Source organism: Fundulus heteroclitus, unplaced genomic scaffold (genome assembly GCF_011125445.2).
Source record: "Fundulus heteroclitus isolate FHET01 unplaced genomic scaffold, MU-UCD_Fhet_4.1 scaffold_38, whole genome shotgun sequence".
NCBI lineage: Eukaryota > Metazoa > Chordata > Actinopteri > Cyprinodontiformes > Fundulidae > Fundulus > Fundulus heteroclitus.
The window spans coordinates 2712623-2738002 of NW_023396792.1; the positions used below are offsets into that span (position 1 = coordinate 2712623).

Below are 25380 nucleotides of genomic sequence, written 5' to 3' on the forward strand. Positions count from 1 at the left end.
TGCTCTAACTTTGAAATGCACCTTACAATAGTTGCACAGTCTGTAATACCATGTTTCTAACTATGGAGCTGTCGGTTATATGTGTAGTATTCTTTAAAAAATATCTACAGCACTGTGCAAAGTTTTTGAGGTAGATTGTCTTGTAATATTTTAGAATAGAATAGAAATTGTTGTAATTTTACACAATGAAAAACAGCTTAGCTGCTCTTGTTAGGAAGTGTGAATATCCCACCCAAATGTGCAAAATATAATCCTGAGAAATACAAAAACTGCATTAATTAGTTAAAAAAAAAACAGCTCAAGTTCAAAGCAAAAACCACATGAAAAAAGTAAGAGACAATTGGAAGGTCTGGAGAGCTATTGATCAACATCATTTAAAAGATTTTTTTTTTAAATGTCAATATAAGACGTTAAGGGAAACACCTGTGCAACAACTTTATATTAACTAAACCAGCCTGTTTAAATTAAGTTTGTGAGAAGGAATGAGAAACTTATTTTATGCCACATCATATCAAGAGAAAACCTCTATTTACTACTCATTTTGTAGGAGAATCAATAACTGTATTTATGGTAAGTGGTCTCCACTAATGACACAATAAGTGTTTTTAATGTTTGTTAATAAAGTAAAGTAAAGTAAGTAGATAACTAAAAAAATAGTAGGTCTAAACAACGACCAATGAAATTTCCAGTATTTATTTACAGCAAGATAGATGTACAAAACCACAAGAATATACATACATGTATCATCCGGGACAGGTGAACTGCTCAGCTGTACATTACAGGATGTTTCATTTTGTTGCTTCTATCAACGTCACATTTTTTGTTTAATTTTATTTTATTTTTTTCATTTTTTCTTGGTGTCCGTTCAGCTGTTAGCTCACGATGCATCATGTTTGGGTGTTATGTGTTCAGGTCCTTATTTATACATAAAAACGCAGTAGTTATTCAGACACCCTGGAAAAAGAAAACAAACACCACCGGCCTTTGCAGCTACACTGTTATATGTCAGCATTTATCCAAAAAAACTTTTTACATCATATACAAAATATCAATCAGAATAATTGCTTTTTGCGGTGGGACTACCTGTTTAGTAGTGCTAGTGGTCCCGGAAAGGTATCTGTGCTCTGTTTGCTCTGGATATTATTTGTACTCTTTGCCTGTGAAAGTAGCCTACGTTAAAACTAGTTACACACTTTATATACAGTCTCACTGACATTCAGTATTCGTCTGTTCAGATACCAGTCCTGACCCGATCAGGAGAAGCCCAATAAAATCAGCGTGCCGCTTTAATGCACTTTGGAGATCTGTCCTGGTTTTAAAGTCTCTAGGAAGTCCTTACAAAGACGTTTCCAAAAACGATGGGAGATATCCGGATTGTTTTCAGGGATGCCGTAGCAGATCAGTAACCCGTACATCCTCACAAACTCAGTCTTGAAACTCGCGTCTAAAGTCCAGCTGCTTCAGTTGTTCGCATTCCCATCAGTCAGAGATCCGCTCTACTTTGAATAAAAAGAAACGGGAAAATGCTTTCGAAGGGGCCCCCGATACTGCCGCCAGTGTCTGACTTGAGTTTGTTGCGGGAAAAAAATCCCGATCCTGTTTGAACGGACCCTCTAGGGGCGAAAGAATCTCATGACTTTGGACCTCACAAAGCGGATGAAGGATTTGGGAAACATTTCTTTTGATTCTTGTGTCGTGTAGTTGAAGTAGTTCTGTGGATGAGCCAGCACGTCAAACAACGCTTTCATGAGCTTCTTGTCCTGGCGGGAGAATACAAAGAGAACATAATGACCTGTGCGTCCAGTGGACAGCACCGTGTCCTTACTGGACACCATTCAGACAAAATTCAATTAATCCAACAATGCTATGTTTGTCTGGGCAGTTGGAAATAATATAGATTAACTTAATGTGCATTTTATATCAATACCCTGCTAACTTGTATAGGTATATAAAAGAGGACAATTGGAAACCACAGATACCTTGAGAATTTCCTGGTGATTCACTGATGCATATAATCTTCCATCTCTCACTATGTCTTCAATCAGCTCCTGGTAATCCTCTGAAAACAAGCGATGCATGTACAAAAAGCAAACAGAATTAGAAAGTATAGTTGTTGCTAATTATTATTTATTTTATTTATCTCTATTCTTTTCAAAAAAATCTGGAGACAATTTTCCAGAATGTTGTAATTTACTGTCCTTTTAATTGAACGAAATGTATAACTTAAAAAAAAGAACAAATTCAGATGTGATTTTTTTTTGTATTTTGCCCTACTCAGTTATAAATTGAGCACAGAATATTTTATCAAAGCAGTCAGATTTATGCTTGAATGGGATAAAGCAACATAAAAAGGTTGGCCTTATTAAAAGAAAGCGGTACAATTACCCCCAAAAATGTATTTTCTGTTCTGTTTTCTATTCAGATAAAAATGTAAATAGTTTAATAAAAGAGGCCATTGAGTCAAAGTTATTGGCTGTTTGTGAGTTTTCTTATGAAATTCAAATAAAATCAGTGATGTGATTAATTCTGTAGACACCCTTGATTAGAAGTAACTTTTCCATAACTGATCACTTCAAAAGGACAAAGTAGAACAGTTTGATCTTACCGTCGTACGTGACATATAACACCTGGAAGCCCTTGGCGCTGTTTCCCTCGTTAGACCTGAACTGTATCCACAGTCTTTTGGAGCGGGACGTGAACGCAATGGGCCGCTCGTACGTTTGACACGTCTCATAAGTCGTCACAGAATTGGGCAGAGCTGTGAGATAAAGGCGGGACACACACACACACACACAGGAGAACCTCTTCAACTAACGCACAACATTAATGCTAGAAAATCTACTAGAATCAAAAATATCCGTTTCGCTTCTCAACCAGCAAAATATTTGTATACAGCTCTGGCCACTTTGGTGTTAAACTAATAGATTTTATACAAACTGACAACACATCCTTGGCTTTGCTTAGTCCTAAAAATCCCTGTGACTATAACAGATCTACAATCACGGCTTTTCTCTTGCAGTTACACACAAACCGGGGGATACTAACAGCTTTTCCTCATCACCAAGTAGTCTCCGCATTCGTCCTCGATGGGCAGGTAGATCTCGGGCACAACGATGAGGACCCGCCGTTTAGGCGGCGGGTTGATGGTCCAAGTGCACTCGATGTTGGCGGGGTAGTTCCCCGGGTAGTTTGGAGACTCGATGTAGCCGGAAAACTCGCCCAGCTCTCCACCACACTGCCGGTCTGTTAAGTGACGCACACAAACACACACACGTTAAATGTTAATTTTCCTTTCATATTTCAGCAGGGTTGAGTGATGTAAAAGCCGGTCCTTGTTCTAAGTGGTTTTTGAAGCTGCTTACGGACCCCAGCGGACCTGGGACTCAAGAATTTAAGATTCCCGCAGGACAGATTTTACTAATGCAGAACCAGGGGACAACCAATAAAGTTTAACATTTATGTTAACAGACATGATGTTATTTTTAAGTTAAATCAATCATTTCTGCTGCTCATCTCTGAGCTGGGAAAACATGTCACCAATATATATTTACTGAGCAGTTCACATACTTACATCGCAATGAGATTTGTAATCTCAAATCATTGCTCCATTTATATATTTACCAACAACGTAAACAAACATCACACAGCATAACTGAACACAATACAGCATAATATAAGAAAAAAAAAACTCCTTTCCACACACAGAATCCCAGTCCAGGCTGCCAAGGTCACAATATACAACAGTGAGGAGCCAAGAACCACATGACTGAAATAATCGAGCAAAAGGAGCCCAAACTTTTACTAAAATAGGAGAGTTTGTCAGAAAGAGTATGTCTTAACTTTTCAAGGTGTAATGTATTCACAAGTTCATTAAGCCAGAGCTTTAAGGGAGGAGCATTTCTTTTTTTCCCCCCATGAGTAAGAAGAGGTTTCTTTGCAATTACAATACAATAAGATATGAAATATTGATTTGCACTGTTCAATGCCACAGCAGTGCCAGAAGTGACAAGAATATTTTTTAAGGGATCAGGATTCAACTGTACATGAATAATTAGAGAGGTCAAATTAAAGATGTCAGTCCAGTATTTTTGAACTTTGGCACGAAAAACTAAACTATGGCTTAAAGCATCTTCAGCTAAGAAATATTGACCCCACAAGGGAGATTTCAGGGAAGATTTTATGCAACCTTTCTCTAGAAAATGATGTGGATCATTGAATTAAATCAAACAGTGTTGAGCTGGGAAAACATGTCAATTTAATAATTTGATCCACAGAAAATAACCTAATTTCTGTAATGCTAGGTTTTTGTTGTCTGTGTGAAGAAAAATTATCCATCCACTCCTACTCTTGACTCTGTGATTCCTCCCATGTAAAATAATCCCATGTTAACTCCTGGTTAACACACTAAATGCATGTAGTTATCACATATTTATGTGTTTTAAAAAATATTTTAATATTAGTAATATTTTTACACCTGCAGTGCATTTCCTAATTAGGTTAATATTGTGTTGTTGACTGAGCTTCACATTTTGGGAATAGTTTTAAGTATGAAATGTGGCTGCTTTTAACTTCTATGCAGTTTTCTCCTTAACTGAACCATTGAACAGGGATAAACAATTCAAAACTGCATCAGCAGCTAATAAACAAATCTTGCCAAATCCCAGAATTCCTTGAACTAACTATTTATTTAAGGATCAAGTCGGGATGGAAGAAGTATATTTACTCTGAACAGCGTAACAGAGTTAATACGGAAATTAATGCAGAATATAAACATTAATATCCCAGGAGGTGAATATTGTTAAGGGAGGGACATAGACTCTGAAGCGAAGCACGTTCTGTCCTACAGTAGGGTCACTGGTTAACTATAAAACAAGTCGTCTGAAAAGCAGAGGGCAAAAATGATCGATGATCACAAAGCCTTGGGTCCGCTCCGACCGGTGTCTCTCTCTGTGTGCAGCTATGCATAAACAAACCTACTTTTGCATTGCATGATGTTGGTGGAGCCATCAAAGTCGGTGGAGGTGTTTCCGGGACAGGCGACGCAGAAGTTCTGGCCGAACTCGCCCTGGTAAGTGCCGGTGGGACAGCGGATGCAGCGGTGTGTGCTGGTGTTGTAGTAATGACCCGGGGAGCACTGGACTGCAGGAGCCGAGGAAAAACAACCGCAAGCTTGTTAGTTCATACAAATGTTTACCAGGGATCTTTATGTGAGTAACTATTTAAGTCAAATGAAGCACAGTTACCTCAGTAAATTAATCTATTTCCATAAGGAATAAAAAGCAAATCCAACAACAAGAAATGACTTTTAGGTAGCGATTCCCAACCAGCAGCTGTAGAGGGCAGCAGAGCTCCTATCAACACAAACGGAGCTCTGTAGACTGAGTATCTCCAAGATCAAAGAGTTGAGGATGAAAAAAAGTTTCAAATCCCAATAACCACAGATGTTTCCGTTTATTTAATATGTTTGACAGGTTTTCATAAACGTTCTCTGCTCAAAGTCATCCCTCTAAGCCACGAATTTATGCTACAACTGAACCAAACCCAAACGCGAGTTAATAGGAGAGAATGGCACCGATAACTCTTGCACCTTTGGTTTCGCACTCCTGAAAGGAGACAGCGCTGGTGTGTTTGGTCACCAGGTTCCCTCCGCACAGGAAGCAGGTGGTCCGTCCCACTTCTGGCTGGTAGGTTCCCAGCGGACAGGGGAGGCAGGGGACAAAGCCGTCATGAGAGTACTGACCAGGGGGACACTGGCCTGCAGACGCACACAAAGAAATATCTGGTTAAATCAGACCTCAGGCTGCTAAAACAACAACAAATCTTTTGCGGAGGGTGCAACACGGTAAGTGATTTTTTTTTTAGTGCGAGATATTATCTTTTAGAAAAGTGCAGTTTAGGAGAATGACATGTCTCATCTGCACCTCTCCCTCGCTGTGAAGCCTAAGTGACTAATACGAAGTGGGCGTCAGCGGGAATCCCCTGATTGCTCCTCTTGTTTAGTCTGTCCGTGGAGATGGGATCTGCGATTCAGCCACAGAGTCACTGTTGATAAGAGCGATCATAGTGGCTCCTTCGGCTTTTATCCTGAACTCAAAGATGTGGAAATTCAAACACATCTTCATCACCGAGTTCAAGCTTCTTTGGGTTTACACAAAGAAGAGCATCTGCAGAGGACACAGATCTTTATCATGGCACCAATGCTTCCTCTGAGTGCCTCCGATTCACAAAACAACTTACTTTGCTCCCTTTGTGACTGTCTGGGTCGTTATCAGCCTTTTCTGCAATTTGTTTATTTGTTTAAAGTCAAGGTAATAAATGACACTTGTCATGCATGTAGAATCCAACACAGCGGGTAAATAGTTCACCCTATTTACCCTAAGCACTGTTTGCTACAACAGATTAGATCTGCAAAAAGGGCCACCATTGATCAGTAAATCTAAATATAAAGACATTAGTTTGGCATGAATAAATGAAAACTTTGTAAGTTAGCGATTAATTGAAGTTGATGGATTTGCATTTACAAATCTGACGAAAATGTTTGTATTTTCACACAAAAGAATTGAGCACATAACGTATAACCCAAAAAGGCTTTATTACTATTTAAATCTCTTGATCTATAATACAAAACATAATCATTAAACAAAAATAACCCATGAACATCTAGTGCAGTGTAAACTTCCAGTTTTCTTATGTTTTGCTTTCAAGGAGCTAGATCTTCTGGCAATTCTTTAAATGAATCTAAGTAATTCTCCAGGCTTTGTAAAGGTTTTCTTTGGACTTTCTTGGGTGCTTTTTTACAAATCTCCAGTTCATTTACCTGAACATGATTCCCTGCTGTATAAATTAGATAACCATAAACTGCAAGGTCTAGAATGTAACACAAACATTTTTTTTTTCAATGTATTTTTGATAGACTCAATTAGGCAAAGATCAGACTCTCACAGTATGAAAACATGTTAAAACTAAAGTGCATAGCTTGATCTAATAACTAAAAACTTTTTTGGACTATATATATATATATATATATATATATATATATATATATATATATATATATATATATATATATATATATATATATATGTATGTATACCCACACACACACACACACACACACATATAAATAATATAAATTTCAGCCTGCATTCAAAATACAGTAAAAAGGGTGTCTCACACGGGACTCAATTTGGCTCAAATATAGGACTTTCCCAGCTAATACGGGACAGCTGCAAACCCTGGCCTGGGACAGGAACTAGCCTGTTTAGAACTAGCTAGGTAGCTAAGCTAAGCTAACTAGTTTTCTAGGGTGGCAACTTGGTACCTCCAAAACATGGGATAACTTCAGCGGAGGGATGGAGGATTCGGGGGTCAAAATACAAGGAAAAGAGTGTTGCATACAGGACACTTCCATTTGGCTCAAAATACAGGACATCCTGGCTAATACAGCACAACTAGCAACCCTAGCGCAGACAGCATCTGCATAGTGCAGCATGAAGCCGCATCAAGCAATCCAATTAAATTTCCTGCTTCATTGCTCCACCGGAGGCCCAGGATTTCTTTTCTTCCACCCTGCAAATCTTTTTATGTTATTAAAAGCATCTTCAGCCATAGTTAAAACATTTTTATAATTTTTAAAGCGTAACTTTTTAAAACCTTTCTTTACCTTGAAAGGAGTTACTGGCCCATTCATCTAGCTACCGCTCTTGTTTCTTGCTAAGGTACCTGATATGTGTAGGCCCAACACTGGCTAATTTCTTTTGCTTATGACTCTTTTCATGACTCATTGGTTCATAGGATGCAATTAGTGGTTTAACCAACCAAAGATTCTAGTGAAAACAACCAAACGACAATTGGGAGAGAACTTCAGAAAGACTTAAGAACTATGATGAAAGCCACTTTGAAAGTTTATGTGAAGAGGTCTGGCCTCTTGTAGGAAAACGTTTTCCCACCGACTGACTCAATACCTTTTTTCCATTACTTCATATTTACTTAATGAAATAAATCACTAAAAAGGGACAATGTTTTGTGATTTAAGGAATATTTTCAATGTGCACGCATTGCAGAAATACTTTTAACCTATTTTCACCTAAAAATCAACACGTTTAAAAGAGTTTGCATAGAAATAGTGAAGCCAAATAAACTGTAATACAAAAGATATAGATGAAAAACAATGACAGTAGTGTTTCTCTTAATGTTCTTAATGCTGTTGCTGGCAGAGAATCGCATCTCACCTCCGCACTCCGACAGGTTTCGAGCTCCGACCGCCTTGGGCACCTCTCTCTCTTCAGGCGTGGGACAGGCCTCACAGGACATCTGTCCCTCCTCGTCCTGATACGTTCCGGCAGGGCAGGTCACGCAGTGTCCCTGATCACTGTCGTAGTACGTCCCAACACTGCAGCTCACTGACAGATCACATCAGAAAGACATTCGTTCTTTAACAGCTTGGTTTTCTGTACACAAAGGAAGCAAAGCTGAAACATATCTCAATAAATAAAGAGATCAAAAACATTCGCAAAACAGCACAAGAAAAAAAAAAGGGGAAAGAAAATGTGATGTGCGGGCATGAATCAACAAATATTGCGCTTTTCCCCCTGGCTAAACACTGTCAACGGGTTCTTGACATAACACTAAGACAACAAATGCAACTGTAAAGCTGAATGACAAGGCCAATAAAATATCCCAGACCTCAACCATCTCTGAGGTTAAAGCAATGAGGACCAGGTGTGTACTTGAAACAGATAAACACAGTGAAGAGCTTCAAGTGTAATGTTTAAATATTAACACATCAAAGGTATTGCTCAAGCTTTATTTGTTCTATTTAGAGGAGCATTTAGTGAATCTATGATCTTTTTCCAGGCCAAACCTAAGTATAATAGATGATGAACAGATAATGAAATCCTTCATACTGACAAAAAACAGATTAGTACTATGGGTAATTCAGATACTATTGCTGTATACTGCAATGACAATAATGATTAGCCTTCATTTTCCCAGCTCTAGTGTCCTCACAATATCCCCAATTTGCGAGGATTTCCATCTGAACCACTAATGTGGGTATCAAGGACAATAAAAGTCCATGCAACGAGCAACACTATTATTGTCATGCAGAATTTGGATGCATGCCGTTTGAAATATGAAAGCTAATCAAATTTTGCCATCCAAGCTGTCTTTTCAGATTCTTATTACTGCAAATACAGATAGTGACACAACGACTACAACTCCAAATATTGAATAAGATACTGAGCAACAATTATGTTAAAAACTTTGAACATTACACTCTCAACACTGTCGGTTTGCTCATTTGAATCATTGAAACATGCATTAATACTTATTACTGCATCATTCTGTTTTGATTTGATGCTTTATACCATCATTTTTTTTGTATTAGATCAGTTTGCCTTTTGTTTTAGTCAGGACAGAATCAAGCTCTCCTCTCTGAAACTAGAAAACTGAGTGAAAAATTACTTAAAGTTGTGAAAGTTTGGAAAAAGGGATAAAACATTTACTCTGTATACTGATAACATACATTACTTAATAATCTATACAACAAAATGAAACACAAACCCATATTTTAGCCTCCTAATGAAATTAAAATGTAGCTATTACATTGAAAGAAAAAAATATTTATATTATAAAAAATAATACATATTCATAAACATTAAAATCATTTTTGCTTAGATTTATACTATGTAAATATTTTTATGTTTATTCACTGACAATTTCTGCTTGGTGAGAGCTGATTAAAGGTATATAGCCACATAATATGCTTATTAAAAAACCAAAAACCATTTGATCATGAAAGAAATAAGGTTATATACACCAAGCCTCCATCTCGATAATGTTTTGCCTAAATATATTCTACCTAAACTGTTAAACTGCTGTTGAACTGCCAAACTACAACCCACAAACTCTGCACAACATTTGCATTTTTTGCACATTTTAGCACATTGTAGCTCATATATTCACACATTTGCATTTGTTGCACATTTTTGCATCATTGCAGCTCATATAGCATTAAAAATGCTGGACTCCTAGTCTTAAAATTGCACAAACAAATGCATTCATGCAAAAATGCCCTTGCACAATCCAATCTGTACATAAATAATGTCTCCTTTTTGTTACATTTCAACTGTTTGTATACTGTATATTTAAAATCTACTGTTTACTTCTAAATCTCTGCCGCACCTAAAACTGTAATTTAACTTCTACTGCGATTTACAAAAGCTGTACGAAACGAAATTTCGTTCTGTACGCACTTTGTGCATACCGAATGACAAATAAAGTTGTCTAAGTCTGTCTAAGTCTAAGTCTAAGTCTAAAGATTTTTATGTTTATTTACTGACCATTTTTGCGAGAGCTGATTAAGCTCATAAATAAAGCTTTCTGATTTGTGCAAGTAGAAAAACACATTGTGGTGTTTCCTGCTATTCAAACAAAAAGGTTTGTCAAAAACAGAGGGTCTGCTTGCTGCCTTTAACAGAGCTTTATATGCAATTCAATATAGGCATTGTAAGTGAGCACAGATTGTGTATAAAGTGGCCAAATTTATATGCTCAGATGCTTTTAATAAGACCAGTTTAAAGCAGCCATGAAAGGAAGAGCACCAGTCTGTTTGGAACCACCGTCCTGATGCTTGACACGACGAAGGTTTTGCCCTGCATTAAGGAGAAACTTTTAATGCCAGCATAAGCACCCTCGCCTCTTTTAAAAGCCGACCCAGCGGAAAATCAAAGTGGGGGTTTCCCTCTTGCTTCACAAAAGTGCAAAGGCTTGATTACAGGGACCAAAAACACCTTTTTTTTTTTTTTTTTTTTGCAGTTCCTCCCACTCTTAGCAATGCCTTTAATTAATTTTGGGAATTACTGTGTCTGTCTGATAGTTTAAAGAACCTGACTTAAAAAAAAGACAAAAAAAGAAAAGCAGAAGCTGATCTCAAGCCAGAATAAATCAACCAAATCCCTGGGCCTGCGGTGATAAACCTGTCCTAAAGACGCAGCCTTTGGGGCCGCAGGAGAGCTCAGCACACAGCAGCTTGAGCGGAGCTCCATTGTACTCAACAAAGTGTTAGATTTTCCTCTAAAAAGGGGGAAAATGTAATTCTATCAAGAGCAGTTCATTTCTGAGGGCCATTGTTTACTCTGAAAGACCATGAGGAGCCCATCACCGCATTGTCCTCTAACAGCTTTTATTTGACAGAGGGAAACAGTGAGGGAAGAGGAGAGAGTCGGGGTGAAAGAAGGGAAAGAGAGAGAAGAAAAAAAAAAAACCTTGAAGCCTTTCAAATGCAAAGAACAGCTCTATAGAGTCCTCGAATTGATGGCCCTCAAAGAGGTTTAAAAGACCTTTCACCTCTATTCAACGCCCCGCTTCTTGCCCACTTGATGACATAGGAAAACACCGCGGTATCACAGCGGTGAGGAGCTGAACCCAATAAAAGGGGTCAGGTTTTCTGAATCCCCCCCCCTGCATTCGACTCGGCCCAATCGCTGCTCGCGCCCATCGAGCGGAGGCCCAAACAGCTGATGCTAATTGATTCCCATGGTGCGGCTGAAGTCAGATCTTTTTTAGCAGTTTAGTGACTGGGGGTCATGCAAAGTGGCCCCAGCTGGGAGGGAGGGATGGAGGGAGGTGGTGGTTGTTGGTGAGGGGCTGCCCGACACTCCAAGCTGCCAAGCTCGGATCCCCAGAACTTCCTGAACATCTCAAATAGTCGTCTCGTCTAATTATCCTGTCGCGTCTTTCAGATCACAGATAAGGATGTGTCACAATTTACTGAAAAATAGGGCTGAACGATTTCGTAAAATAATCTAGTTGCGATTTTTTTTCTTAATATTGGGATTTAATGCAATTTTTTTTTCCGGTTTAATTTATCATGTGTTTCAAAATATATACAAACAACAAATCAATTTGTTTCCTTGCCATATGGATTAGTTGCTAAAACATCCACAGCATCTAAACTCGGAGCAGAAATGATTGCGTTCTGCCTACGATATACTCCAATCAAGATTGCAATTTTGACTTTTCTCCGCATTAACCACAAGCAACAAAAATGGCTTCTAAATAAAGATGTTTGTAAACAAGGACTGTTTTAAATATGAACTTTTAATGTTTCTATTGATCAGAATATTATTCAAAAGAACAGCTTTTAATTTAATTAGACATCAATCCTTGTTGAAGATAAAGTGCAAAGTCCAACCAACAAACAAGTCTATGTATTAAACTGATTGACCAGTACTTAATGCTTTGTATGATTATATAAACTCTAAAACAAGTAATAAAATTAGATTATCTCACTGTTGCAACTGTTTTCCCTTCCATGTGGAGGCAAACCCACTTTAAACATTTTACTGACACCTAATGGACGTGTCTAATTCCCTAATTGTTACATAGCCAAAAATTGCAGACCTCTGCGATTTGGAAATTGCGTTATTTTAAATCACGATTATATTGAAAACGCGATTAATTGTTCAGCCCTACTGAAAAAAATGACCAATGCCTTCACATGATTCTGATCGTGTCTCTAAAGAGGCGCAGTCTTCTGGCGTACAAGCCGAGGTGAAACCAGAGGGATCAACATAACTTTCAAAGTCACAGAAGCCTGTGTTTTTTTTTTCTTTAAAGGAGTGAGCCCTAAATGTTTTTTTTTTTTTTTCCTCAATGGGGCAACCAAACTGAAAAGGAGTGAAACTGCACTCTGCGCCGAGCCAGCGTGGGAGGTGGGGGAAAATTTAAAGAGCTGGAGGTTAAGAAGAATGCCTCGCTGAACCCCTCCTTTTCCCCCTCTTCCAAATTACATGTCTGCACCCCTGCGCTGGCCAATAGACGGCTTAATGTCGACCTTTAAGTGTCGGCGCGTTTAATGTACATCGAACAGTTTAGACTCAAGTTAAGTGCCAATATCTAAAACTACAAGAAGGTCGTAGCAAGGCAAGCGCCTTCAGACGCTTCTTTTAAAGGTTCAGATAGACCAAGGTGCTCATGGTCCACATCTACCACAAAGCCAGATCTGTCTGAATAAATATTTAGAAGATAGGCTCTGGTTTCCCCAGAGGATGTTTCAGCAGCTGACTGGCTCCCCGTGAGGCCTGGAAACAGGGGCGTGCAGCGATGCCGGCCAGGGAAAACACAATCCAGCTCCCGGCTCTCCTCCCGACAGCGTCACCGACTTTCTCTCCGTCGCAGGTTGTATATAAAAACCCGACCGAGAGGCGCGGCAGCAGAGCCGTCAGGTTGCACTTTTTTTTTTTTTTTTTTATCCCGGGGCGGGATGCTGGAAGATCTCACAGGGTTTGGAGCCCCAACAACAGCTCCTCTGTTCTTCCACACAAACCCGCTCGCCCCACGGCGCTCCAGCTCGCCCATTACAACACGTCTGCAAAACCCAAATATGGCACTCATCTGGCAAACACCTGCACTACATCCAATCATTAAACCAACTTTCTAAATATACCTCCCCCAGCATGTGCCGCTTCTGTTCCCGCGGGCTCCACTGTGTGCACGCACAGTGGAGCCGATCAGACGTTTGAAATCCTCGCCGTTATAAATAAAGAGTCCGACTCACCACATTTTCTGCCCACCGACGCTTGACCCGCCGGACAGGGTCCGGGCAGTCCTGCCAGCTGGCCCAGACTCCTGGACAGGTCATAGTCGGCCCCGGCGAAGTGAAGGTGGAACTGCTCCCTGTTGATGGACTTCCTCAGGGTCCGGATGGTCTTCCTGAGTCTCTTCTCGGAGCGCCGACGCACGCAGTTCAGGTCACAGCTCTCTGCTGAGAGAAGCACTCGGTACCACAACTGTTTGCAGGAAGAGAAAAAAACTCCCGGAGAACTACGTTTCCTGACTTTTTATATCATGCTTCCCTCAAAACAAACAAACAAACATAAAAAACCAGCCAACCAAAAAAAAAGTAAGGAAGAAAGCCCAACAGAAAGCCCCCAACTTACAGCCCTTGCACCCAGAACCGAGCCAAAACAGGAGATACTTTAAGAGCTTTTGGGTCTGTTTGGTGACAGACAGCAGTGAAAAGGGAGTCAGACACAGAAAACGAAGCCGAGGCTGCAGGCAGACAGACAGGCGGGCAGACAGGCAGGAAGCACAGAGAGACCAACCTGTTACCTCCTCAAGGTTAACATCCTGCTCAAACTCAGCTGTGATGGCGAAGCCGTCGTCCTCGCCGGCCTTCCTGCTGTGGCGGCTGTGCGTCCGCTGGCCCAGCGGCGTGCAGCGAAGGCTCACGTAGCTGAGCTGGACGTTTTCGGTGAAGAGAAAGCTGCAATCTGTGAACAGGCGGAAAAAAAAAAAAAAAAAACTTTTACAATAACCTCGAGGAGAAACTGAGAAGTCCGACCGAACTTCCTTTTGGTAAGGACGCAAAACACTGACTCCCCGTCGCAGAGGCTAAATTATCCTACAATCGAGGTATTTGATTGACGAGCAGCCAAAAGGCGCGCACTGGCTAATTACATCCTCCCCTGTCGCTGGCAGACAAAGCGCTGCTCCGCGCCGTTCAAAAAACACCCCAAACCACATCACTGTCGCCACAAACGTCTCTCACGTTTGCCCTCGGTTCCTGGTTCCTTTGAAGCAGCTTTTCAGGTCTGCTTTATCTCCTTTAGATGCTGGCAGCTCTCTGTAAACCCTAAACGTTTTTTTTTTTTTTTTTTTTAACAGCGGCACATGAAGGAGCTGTAATTCCTGGCTGCTGTACCTGAGTGAGCCGAGTTGAAGCTCTCCCAGAGTTTCTCCGGACTCCGTTTGAGGTTGCATTTGGCGGTGCCAGACTTGAAAGTAGCTGTGGTTTTAATCCGCTGCACGCCGGCCTTCTCTGGACCTGAAGGTCAGAGCGACAGGAAACCGCGTCACTCTTGATGTATTTGTACAACAACAACAGACACAAGCCGCGGCGATGTGCACGGTTAATGTTTTCAGAGAGCTCTGTGAGGTTTTTTTTTGTACTTGCCCGAGCAATGGGAGCCGCCGTTGCTCTTTTGTACGCCAGCCAAGCAGGGCAGAGGCATTCCACAGGTCACCGTGTAGGAATCCTCCATCCCTGAAAACACACAAGAGAGCATGACACGCAGGCCGGCGCTGACAAAAGTCAGGGCCACAAAAGCCGAGCCGGGGGAGCAACAAGAGGAAGCGTGTAGGGACACGACGAGTCGGCTCCGTGGACTAAAGCGGACAACTGTTCACACAGCGAGATCTAAAACAGCTCGGCTTAAGCCCCTTTTCAGACACGAGATTCCCAGCCCTGATGGCTCCATCAATCAGTTAAAGCCACGCCATTGAATCCCTCTCATGTGAAAGTTTCCTGTTGCTTCATTCGAGCTTACCTGCGACAGTGATGGAGGGAGCGGCGGCGCGCACGGGGATTCTGCGTTTCCCCCCCCCCGAGAGTCCGAAACAAAGACGGCGTTTACATACAACAGCGTTTTATGTTGCCATAACTTCATGTTATCCTCCCAAAAACGCTGTAGGCTTGTCAAACACCGTGATGGTGGATGGCAGCGGATAAAAATATTAGGTTTTCCACATATTGACACACCTGGTTACAATAAAGGATTGAACGGGATTTCTTGTTGGTGGAGAATCTGATTACGCGAAAATCCAATTAATATCTGTAAATACTGTTTATTACTCAAATTCAGAGTTTCTTTAAATAACAGTATGTAAATTATGTATAATAGACTATTCCACAACGATACGTCCTACACAGTGCAGTGAAACAGTGTATATTTATTACAAAATTCCTCTATTTTTGCTCTTTTTTTATTCAAGCAGAAATATTTCAAATCATCAAAGTTATCAGGCAAATATAGCCTAAGAAATGACAAAATGCAGTTTCATTAAATAACAGAACTCTCAGTCAAATTGGCCCCAGACCATCACACCACCATATTTGACTGCAGTTGTTCTTTTCTAAAATGACGTGTTTTACAGAGATGTCGCGAGACGCGCACCATCAAACAGTTCCCCGATAGTTTCTTGAGGATCATCAAGATCTTTTAAGGTCTATATGTTTTTTTGGGTCTGCAGTGGTTTTCCTCCTGCTACTCTCCCATGCTGTGGATGCCAGTTTTTGTTAAGTCTTGAACACTGACCTAAACTGAAGCAAGTGAGGCCATCGGGGCTTCAGCTCTTGTTGTGGGTTCTTTTGTGATCTACTGGATGTCAGTGCACTCTTGATTTTGGTAGGCGGGCCACTCCAGGGAAGTTTCTCCGTTGCTCTGTGTTTTCTGAATGTGTGGATAATGGCTCTCACTGTAGTTCAGTGCAGAAACTATTTTGTAACCCTCAGTGACTTATTTCTTATTACTCACATGTTTCTCAATGTCTTTAGATCAGTCCATGCCTTGTTGCCTTTGGAGATCCTTTAGCCTACTTCATGTTGTTAGACAGGTACTATTAACTGGATTTTTTCATTCTAGCAGCATATCAAACCTGGGTATAGCCTGAGAAATTAAACTAACAACACTATGACTTTATTCAGGATTTAACAAGGGCTGTCGGGGGGCACTTACTATTTTACATAGAGTCATGTTAGTTGGGATAGTTTTCCTATCCTCATTTGAAAACCGTTTCTTGCACCTTTTTCGGATGTTAAAATTAAGGCTTTATTTCTTTTAACAAATACAGTGAACAATAATCAGCGCAAAAAAGGGTTCCTGGTCGTTACATGGTCAGGAGGAAAAGGACAGCATTCCCAGAATGTACAAATACCATGCCACTGAAACTGAAGCCATACATGTAATATAGGACAAAATAATGAACGGCAATTAAATGTAATAAGGACGTCAGCGTCTAATTTATTGAAAACATAATAATAATAATAATTATGATAATAGAAATAATAACGTGCTAAAATGTTGCGCCTGGTGAGTAAATGTGTCCAATTTCTAATTCATCAGGATCGCATGACTTGGTGTTATTTCTCGCTCTCAGACCCAAATGGGAGAGGGCCAACCCGCAGCGTAACGTTCCCCACCAGAACGCCTTCCAGAATCTCAGGAGGAAGCTTGTTTACTGGGGAGTCAGAAGTCACCAGTTTTTCTACTTTCTGTTTTGCTTAGTGACTTAATGAACTTAATGACATTTCAGGATCTACAAATCCAACATATTAACCCCAGCTAAATCTTTTGATCTAAACGTGGTTGTTTTGCAGAAAACATAACACGGCCAATGCTTTCTTGCTTTCTATGAAAGTATGAACTTGAAACCTTTCAGCTAATAACAGGAATTCAGTCCAAAATAACTAAACAGGTTCAGGTTTGAATGAATGTCATTTTTAAATCTCGTCTGTATTCAACCAGACGAGAACAGAGACGATTATGGGTCGGCGAGATGAATCTGATGTTAATAAAATAAAAAGAGTTCAGGCTCGACTCACCACTGCTGATATGAACTTGAGACTGGCAGTTCAGAAAGCAGCGATCGCCTCCATGCTGCTTGCTACAGTTCAAGGTAGGCTTAGAGGGGAGGTTTGCAGGCGTTAAACCCTCGGCCTCTGGATAAAGACCACAACAAAACTCAAAGGTAATAAAGAAAGTGTTTGACTGCAGCACATGAGATGAGAAACAGGGAGAAAAAAACACACAAAAACAATACAATTCTGCTGTTTTTTTCCCCCTTAAGCACGAGGAAAAAAAAAAAACAAGTGACAGAAAACCAAAGAGAAAAAAAAATAGAGAAACATTTCAAAGTATCTCCTGTTTTTTGTCCCCACATTTCCTTTCCGAACCGTCAATACAGCAAAGAAGCAAAAAAACAAAAAAACAAAAAAAAAAAAGAAAAGAAAAGAAAAACATGGAAGTGGTGCTAACTTACTGATGCAGTCCTTTTTGTTCCAGTGCAGCTTATAGCCGGGACGGCAAAGACACTCAAATCCACCCACAGTGTTCTCACATCCATGCTCGCAGCCACCGTTGTTGACGCTGCATTCGTTTACGTCTGGGATGAAAAGGCACACGTGTTCTTAACAATCACTCTGTCCGGCGGTGTGTCACTGCGTCTCCGGACAGCTTCGTCTCACCTCCACAGTGGGCCAGCCCATACGAGGTGTAGCCTTTGTTGCACAGGCACTGAAAGCCCCCGGGGGAGTTGACGCACGTGTGATCGCAAGTGCGCTCAAAGTAACACTCGTCTATGTCTGTAATCAAAATCACACAGATGATATAATAGAGGGGGCGTCAGTCATAACCTTCCCTACAAAGATTTTCCTCATTATCCGCTGCGGTGGTATACAAGCGCAGGATCAAGGGGAAATGATGGATTTCAGGAATACACGTCAGCATCACTTTTTTTTTTTTACCGATGCTTAAAATCGTCTTTACCCTGGCAAGAGCGCTCATCGGACAGCAACTTAAACCCTTTCCTGCAGTTGCATTCGAAGCTGCCGACGGTGTTCTTGCAGAAGTGCTCGCAGCTTCCGTTGTGAATCTCGCACTCATCGATATCTGCGAGGAACGAGTTTCTGATCAAATTTCAGCCAAAAAAAAAAAAATACATCTTTCACACCGAATCAGTGTGCTGCTACACTTTGTGAGAGGCGCCGCCTCGGTCTGACCTTTGCACGATTTTCCATCTGGCTGGAGTGTGAAGCCGTCGGGACAGCTGCAGCGCACCCCCGTCGATGTGTCCTTACAGGTGGAGTCGCAGCCCCCGTTGTTCAGCGCGCAGGTTTCTATAAATTACAACCCAAACGTGTGACCGTCAGCTGTGTCAGAAGGCGCCGCCTTGTTCCTCGTCGACAGATAATCCCGGCGACAACCGGCACAGGAGCGTGGCTTTCGGACTAGTGTGACCTTAAAAACACACGCAACTACCAGGCTGCGTTACCTATTTAGCTGATAACATGGGTTGCAACATAGAGCACAGCTCCCTGAAGGGCCAAAAAGATGCCATTTATCTGCATTGTACCAGCCCGATAAACGTAATCTCAGCTAAGAAACTATTCAAAACGCCGCCCTTCCTCAAATGGAAGGAAAATGAGAAATCTAACACACTGTCACAAGCGCATATATTACAGGAGGGGAGGTCTGAGGCGGGACGAAAACCAGCACGCAGTCATTTCACAGTTTGCTCAAAAAGACTGAGGAATGTAACGGCGTACGAGACATTATCACTCGTCTTGCCGCCCCACGCCTGTTGGAGCTGTCAGGCTTGGTGAGGGGGTGTAACTTTACCCATTGACAGTCTTCTCTTGACGCGTTTGTCCGCCTCGGTAGAGGACGTGGCGTTGTGGTCCGAGGACTCAGTGGTGGCTTCGTCTCGCTCTATGACACACACAAAACCCATGATTAATAGAGCAGGTGTGGCTGGGGGGAAAAAAAAAAAAAAAAAAAAACCTCCCTGAGATTTAGATTTTCACACAGCCCTGCAACCTGACCAGTCACTTTGTGTTGCCTCTGAGAGACCAGGAGCGTTTTGACATACTCGGCTTGTAGTGGCTCGGGGTGTGTTGAGTATTACGGCAGATTAGGATCTGCAGAAAAAGATGGCATTTGCACGCCTGGACCTCACACACGCTGCCGCTCGCAGTCAAGAGATAACCCGCCATCTCACAGATGATTCTTATCCATCCGAACCCCCTTGTGTGGAAGAATGAGTTGGTGAAAAATTCGCAATGTTTTCAAAACATTCATCAGGATCGACTCCGGTGCATGAGAAGAAACAAGAACACCTAATTTTGGTAAACTCATAACACAGAAGATTGTTCTGATTGTGAAACTTCCCTGGAACGCTACTGGTGAAAAAAACTGTTTGGATATTGAGTTTTTCAGTGTTTTTGCATTTCTTTATTCACTTTATTAGTGAAAACCCCATCTTGTCCTTTAAGCTTACTTGATAAGTTAGTTTGTTTAGCTAAAAAATATGTTGCATGTTCCCTCTGAGCTTGGAGTGATTTTACTTATGTTTATAGAAGAGTGTAATCTCTGAAAAATAACCAGAAGTAAGATGTTCCCATTCCTCTCTACAGAGCCATAGATGCAGATAAATGTGGAAAAAGGTGTTTCCACTCATTTAAAACCAGTTTGTTATACATTTCCACAAGGTTTAGAACAAATTTACACATTTTAGAGCATATTTAGAGCAATTTTAGAGCACATGTGAGAAGGAATCAGAAGTGAGACGTTTTCCTGTCTTTCTCCATGGCCAAACACACAAAAGAAGGAGCTTCAGTTGATTTAACATCCATTAGTTACACATTTTCACAAAGCTTGGAGCGATTTTACTGATGTTTTATAGTGTACGCGCTGTGAAAGAATCACAAGTTGTATCCTCCACGTTCTCTCTCCCCATGATCAGAGATGTGACTGAATGTGGAAGTTGGCATTTCAACTAATTTAACACGTTAGTAACTGATTTCCACCTAATTTGGAGTGACTTTACTTGTGTTTTAGAGCACAGCTTCTAATAAATGGCCAATTCATTTAACATCTGCTTGTTACACAGTCACAAATGCTTTAATCCCAGAAGGAGGGGCTTTGGAGATGAAAAGCATATTCAGTTTAAACCAATAACAAAATTCGACTACAATTGCCATCATTCAACCCAAAAAGGGCAACACTAAGACAGTTTTAAGACAAATGTTGCAGAACTAAACAAGTTTGCATGAAAATTTTAAAATTTGCCCCCTTAGGCCCAGTTTATACAGTTTATCTGCCACAATGATTATGGGTTGAGTTACACTTTAAGATTGATCCTGCTAGTCTGATTTCACTATTTTTGTCTCATTCTGGGGCTTTCTCTTGAGTATTGTGAAATATTGTGAGAAGGAAGAAGCTCTGATAAATCCACATTTTTTTTGTCTTACTCGTTTCCTCCTTATCTCTCTCTCTCTCACTGGGGCCCTTAGATCCGTGTGTCAGGTGTGTGCATCTACTACAGCGATGCTCCAACCAACAGGCTCGAGATACCTACTACTGGCACTGAAACGGTAAATTTCCCAAACTAGCCCTCTTACAACAATAGTAACTGCACATGATGATATTGTGATAATATATTAGCAACGTATTTTGCAGCCCTAATTGCTGTGCGGTGGGTGTTGTGCTGTAAATCAAAAAAAAAAAAAACATCAAACATTACTTAAACCGTATTGGTTGAAAATATTCTGTCTTCTTCTGTCTTATTATCCTGCAAAGTTACTTTATTATCCTGCAAAGTTACTTTATTTATCCTGCAAAGTTACTTTATTTATCCTGCAAAGTTACTTTATTATCCTGCAAAGTTACTTTATTATCCTGCAAAGTTACTTTATTATCCTGCAAAGTTACTTTATTTATCCAGCAAAGTTACTTTATTATCCTGCGAAGTTACTTTATTATCCTGCAAATTTACTTTATTTATCCTGCAAAGTTACTTTATTTATCTGCAAAGTTACTTTATTATCCATGCAAGTTCACTTTCATTATCCTGCGAAAGTTACTTTATTATCCTGCCCAAAGTTCTTTACTTTATTTATCCTGCAAATTTAACTTTTATTTATCCTGCCAAAGTTACTTTATTTCTCCATGCAAAGTTACTTTATTATCCTGCCGAAGTTACTTTATTTATTCCTGCCAAATTTACTTTATTTATCCATGCCAAATTTACTTTATTATCCTGCCACGTTACTTTTATTTATCCTGCAAATTTACTTTGATTATCCTGCCAAAGTTACTTTTATTATCCTGCAAAGTTACTTTATTATCCTGCGAAGTACTTGATTTATCCTGACCAATTCCTGTATTATCTGTTACAGTGCTTTATTTATCCTGCAAAGTTACTTTATTATCCTGCAAAGTTACTTTATTTATCCTGCAAAATTACTTTATTATCCTGTACAGTTACTTTATTTATCCTGCAAAGTTACTTTATTTATCCAGCAAAGTTACTTTATTTATCCTGCAAAGTTACTTTATTTATCCAGCAAAGTTACTTTATTTATCCAGCAAAGTTACTTTATTATCCTGCAAAGTTACTTTATTTATCCTGCAAAGTTACTTTATTTATTCAGCAAAGTTACTTTATTATCCTGCAAAGTTACTTTATTATCCTGCAAAGTTACTTTATTCTGAAAACCACTGCAATTCACTGAAATTCTCAAGCTGTATGCAAACGAAATTTCGTTCTGCACGCACTATGTGCATACAAAATGACAATAAAGTTTGTCTAAGTCTCAGTTCTTTACTTTTAAAGTGTGCATGTTTCAGAAAGGAAAGTGACCCAAATGTGGGTGAATGCCCACTTTGTAGTTCTTTTAACATATGTTAACATTTCCTGTTTCAAAGGGCTGCTTACCCACACACGTCTTCTTGTCAGGCTGTAAGGTGTACCTGACGTGGCACCTGCACACGGGGCCATCCTCTGCGTCCTCGCAGGTGTGCTGGCAGCCTCCGTTGCCGTGGTTACACGTCACTGCGGCGCAAAAGCACATCGTCAGCGCGCGCGCGAACGCACTACCTCTGCGGGCGGCGTCGCCGTGGCGTCACTCACAAAGGCAGCCCCTCTGGTCCCTGGCCAGCTCGAAGCCGGGACGGCACTCGCAGGCCACGCCCCCCCGGTGGCTCTCCCTGCAGATGTGGGCGCAGCCGTGCTCCTTGTTCATACAGCTGAGGCCCTCTGGGACAGAGGGAGGGAAGAAGAGAGGCGCACAATGAAACTCTCCTGCAGTGACCGACCAGCTAAAACACAAAGGCACACACACTGGGAGATTAGTCCAGCATCCTCAAAGACACTGATTGTTCTCGGGCCTTGCGCAACACCCAAAAAAGCTTCCAGCACTGGGATCGTTTCATCACCTTTAGGGAGGAAATGGAAATATGCTGCAAATTTATTTGTCTTTTCTTTTTTTTCTTTTTTTTTGAATGAAAAGAAAACAGAGCAAGCTGTTCCTCTGCAACACAGCCCACTTGATGCTGCTTTCAGGCCTGAAGCTGAGAGGAGGTGCCGCTCCATTTATATCGGGTCACAGCTGAGTGGGCAGGTCTGCGGGATTTACAAAGCCTGTCAAGACCCAATGGAGTGGAAAGCACTTGCATTTAAGTTGACTCCAGTCAAGATGACAAAACAAAGGCACTTCAGACTAATCTGTGACACAGACCACATAGGCCAGAGTGCTGCAGTTATTAACTTATGTTGTCCTCCGGGACGCGGAGGATCTTTTCCCACAGCGTCTGGCTGCCTATACATAAAAAGCAAAGCTGTGAAAGGGGCAGCTCAAATGTCACACTTCCTCACGCCATCCATCTATAAGAGAAGCTGGTTTAAGCTTCTTCTTTTTTTTCTTTTTTTTTTGGTAAATACCCCACCTTCAACTCCGAAACCTCAGCTGGACGGACGAAACACGTCGTCCAAGGGATCAACTCACCAACGGAGCGGTGGATGCACGTGTGCTGGTTGTCGCTGAGGAAGAAGCCCTCTCTGCAGCGGCACTCGTAGCTGCCCACCGTGTTGACACAAGTGTGCTGGCACCCACCATTGTTGAACATGCATTCATCCACATCTGCGGAAAGAGAGGGGCAAGGCTGCATTCAACAGAATCGTTCGCAGTTTTCCCCACACTGCAAAAATAGAACTAAAAATAAGAAAAATCGCCTTGAAATGAGAGTATTTCTCCTTGATTTGAGCATGTGAATAAGATTATTTGCCAATGGAATAAGATTTTTTGCACTTAAAATAGGGACAATTCATCTCCATCGTCTTATTTCAAGTGCTGTATATCTAATTATCTTATTTTAGGGGTAAAAATACTCATTCCATTGGCAGATAATCTTATTTACCTGCTCATATCAAGGAAAAATACTCTCATTTCAAGAAGATTTTTCTTATTTTTAGTTCTCTTTTTGCAGTGCATGAGAGGATTTGTTTCCGCCCCCAAACACACATCCCCCCCCCCCCCTTCCCTCCCTTTATATAAATCATCTTTGGTGCCATAAACACCCCCGATGATGAGGCTATAATGCTTTTTAAATGACTGCGAGGAACTTGACCCACACGAAACACGCATTCCTCGAAGATCAGATTAGATGACTGAGGGCTCCCTGTTGACAGAAGCTCCGGAGAGGACCTTACCCAGACAGTTGTGTCCATCGTTGTCCAGGTTGAATCCATCGTAGCAAGTGCAGCGATAGTTGCCCGGTATGTTGTTGCACTCGTGCACACAACCGCCATTGTACTCCGGGTCACATTCATCAATATCTGAGGAGCAAACACCACATGAATGCATATGTTTGCCTACTGTGGTTCAAAGATGCAGCAGGTTTGGATAAGCGGGTCAGCAGTTAATGGAGCATCCGTACAATGCAACACACATAAAAAATAAAATAATAATAAAAAAAACACACACATGGGCTCAGTTCTCTCAGACTTACCTTCGCACTGTTTTCCGTCTCCTTTAAAGCCCCCCTTGCATGTACACTTGTACGAGCCCTGAGTAGTCTGACAAATAGCATCGATGTGACAGCCATCACTTCCTTCTGCGCAGGGATCTGTTCAGGTTGGAGCAAAACACGTGGAAATAAAGTCAGTCGTGTCCTCAGCACGCAGCCCCACGGGCCCCTTAATGTTTACATTAATAGCAGGAATGAAAGGAGGAGGGGGGAAAAAATCTAGAAACCTAGCTCGTTTTACAGAAATATACCTGTACTGATCTGACAAACTATACAACAACTACACATATTTGCTTTTTTTTCTTTTTCTTTTGTTTTCTCTTATAACAGCGGGGTTCCGAGACGTGCGTAAAACAACAACAAAAAGCAAAACAGCAGCAGCACACAACCCGCGCCTGGTAAAAACAAAAACCCCATAACACGCAAACACTTCACACAGTCCCACCTCGAGTCTCTGGAAGCGCTATGCTCTGGCGACTATTTAACAGGAGCAAAAACAAACAGAGGTCCCTCGCAGCCCAAATGGCTCCCATGGTGATATGGTCCAAGTTTTTGGAGATCCTCTCAAAGGGACGCGGGCGCACTGAAGCCGTGACGGAGCGTCCGCCTCATTTTCACTCTCGCCTGTCAGTCCGCTTCACAAGCGGGCTTTAGAAAAGAGAGAGAGAGAGAGAGCAAGAGAGAGAGAGAGAGAGAGAGAGAGAGAGAGAGAGAGAGAGAGAATGGGGGCGTGCGTGTGCGTGCGCGTGAACGCACACGCACTCACAAGCGCTCGCGACTTTTATTTCTCAAACTCCGACCGGAAGCGTTATCAGTCGACCGGAAGCTCTGCGGCTGCAGCTGAGTGCGAACCTGACCTCTGATGCCATAGACATAATATATGTCTATATCTGATGCCGCTGAGGCGTTTTGACCACTGAGCTATATAATACACTGGAGTGCTGATTTTGCCGAAAAACTGAAGTCACTGGCCGCCATCTTGCTACTCCCTACTGTAACAGAATCCCATAGG

The 25380-nt window shown here is 41.3% G+C and overlaps 1 protein-coding gene across 4 annotated transcripts; it reads right to left on the reverse strand.

Moving 5' to 3' along the window:
• Positions 1–677: 677 nt before the first annotated feature.
• Positions 678–25010, reverse strand: scube2 (signal peptide, CUB domain, EGF-like 2). Of its 4 annotated transcripts, none has more exons than XM_036130770.1 (23): positions 24814–25010; positions 24351–24467; positions 24052–24177; positions 23348–23482; positions 22474–22599; positions 22279–22395; positions 19182–19271; positions 18563–18679; positions 18330–18452; positions 18029–18145; positions 17824–17946; positions 17387–17503; positions 14960–15049; positions 14708–14830; positions 14109–14276; positions 13562–13765; positions 8232–8402; positions 5588–5755; positions 4978–5139; positions 3046–3243; positions 2606–2758; positions 1980–2059; positions 678–1760 (listed from the first exon to the last, which is right to left on the reverse strand). In XM_036130770.1, exons 1-23 carry the CDS (start codon positions 24899–24901, stop codon positions 1614–1616), a joined length of 3060 nt encoding a protein of 1019 aa, XP_035986663.1. In that variant the 5' UTR covers positions 24902–25010; the 3' UTR covers positions 678–1613. The 4 variants fall into 4 exon arrangements, with proteins under 4 accessions (XP_035986663.1, XP_035986662.1, XP_035986665.1 ...); XM_036130769.1 differs by having other exon boundaries at positions 13562–13768; XM_036130772.1 differs by lacking the exons at positions 14109–14276; positions 14708–14830; positions 14960–15049; positions 17387–17503.
• Between the last annotated feature and the right edge of the window lie 370 nt (positions 25011–25380).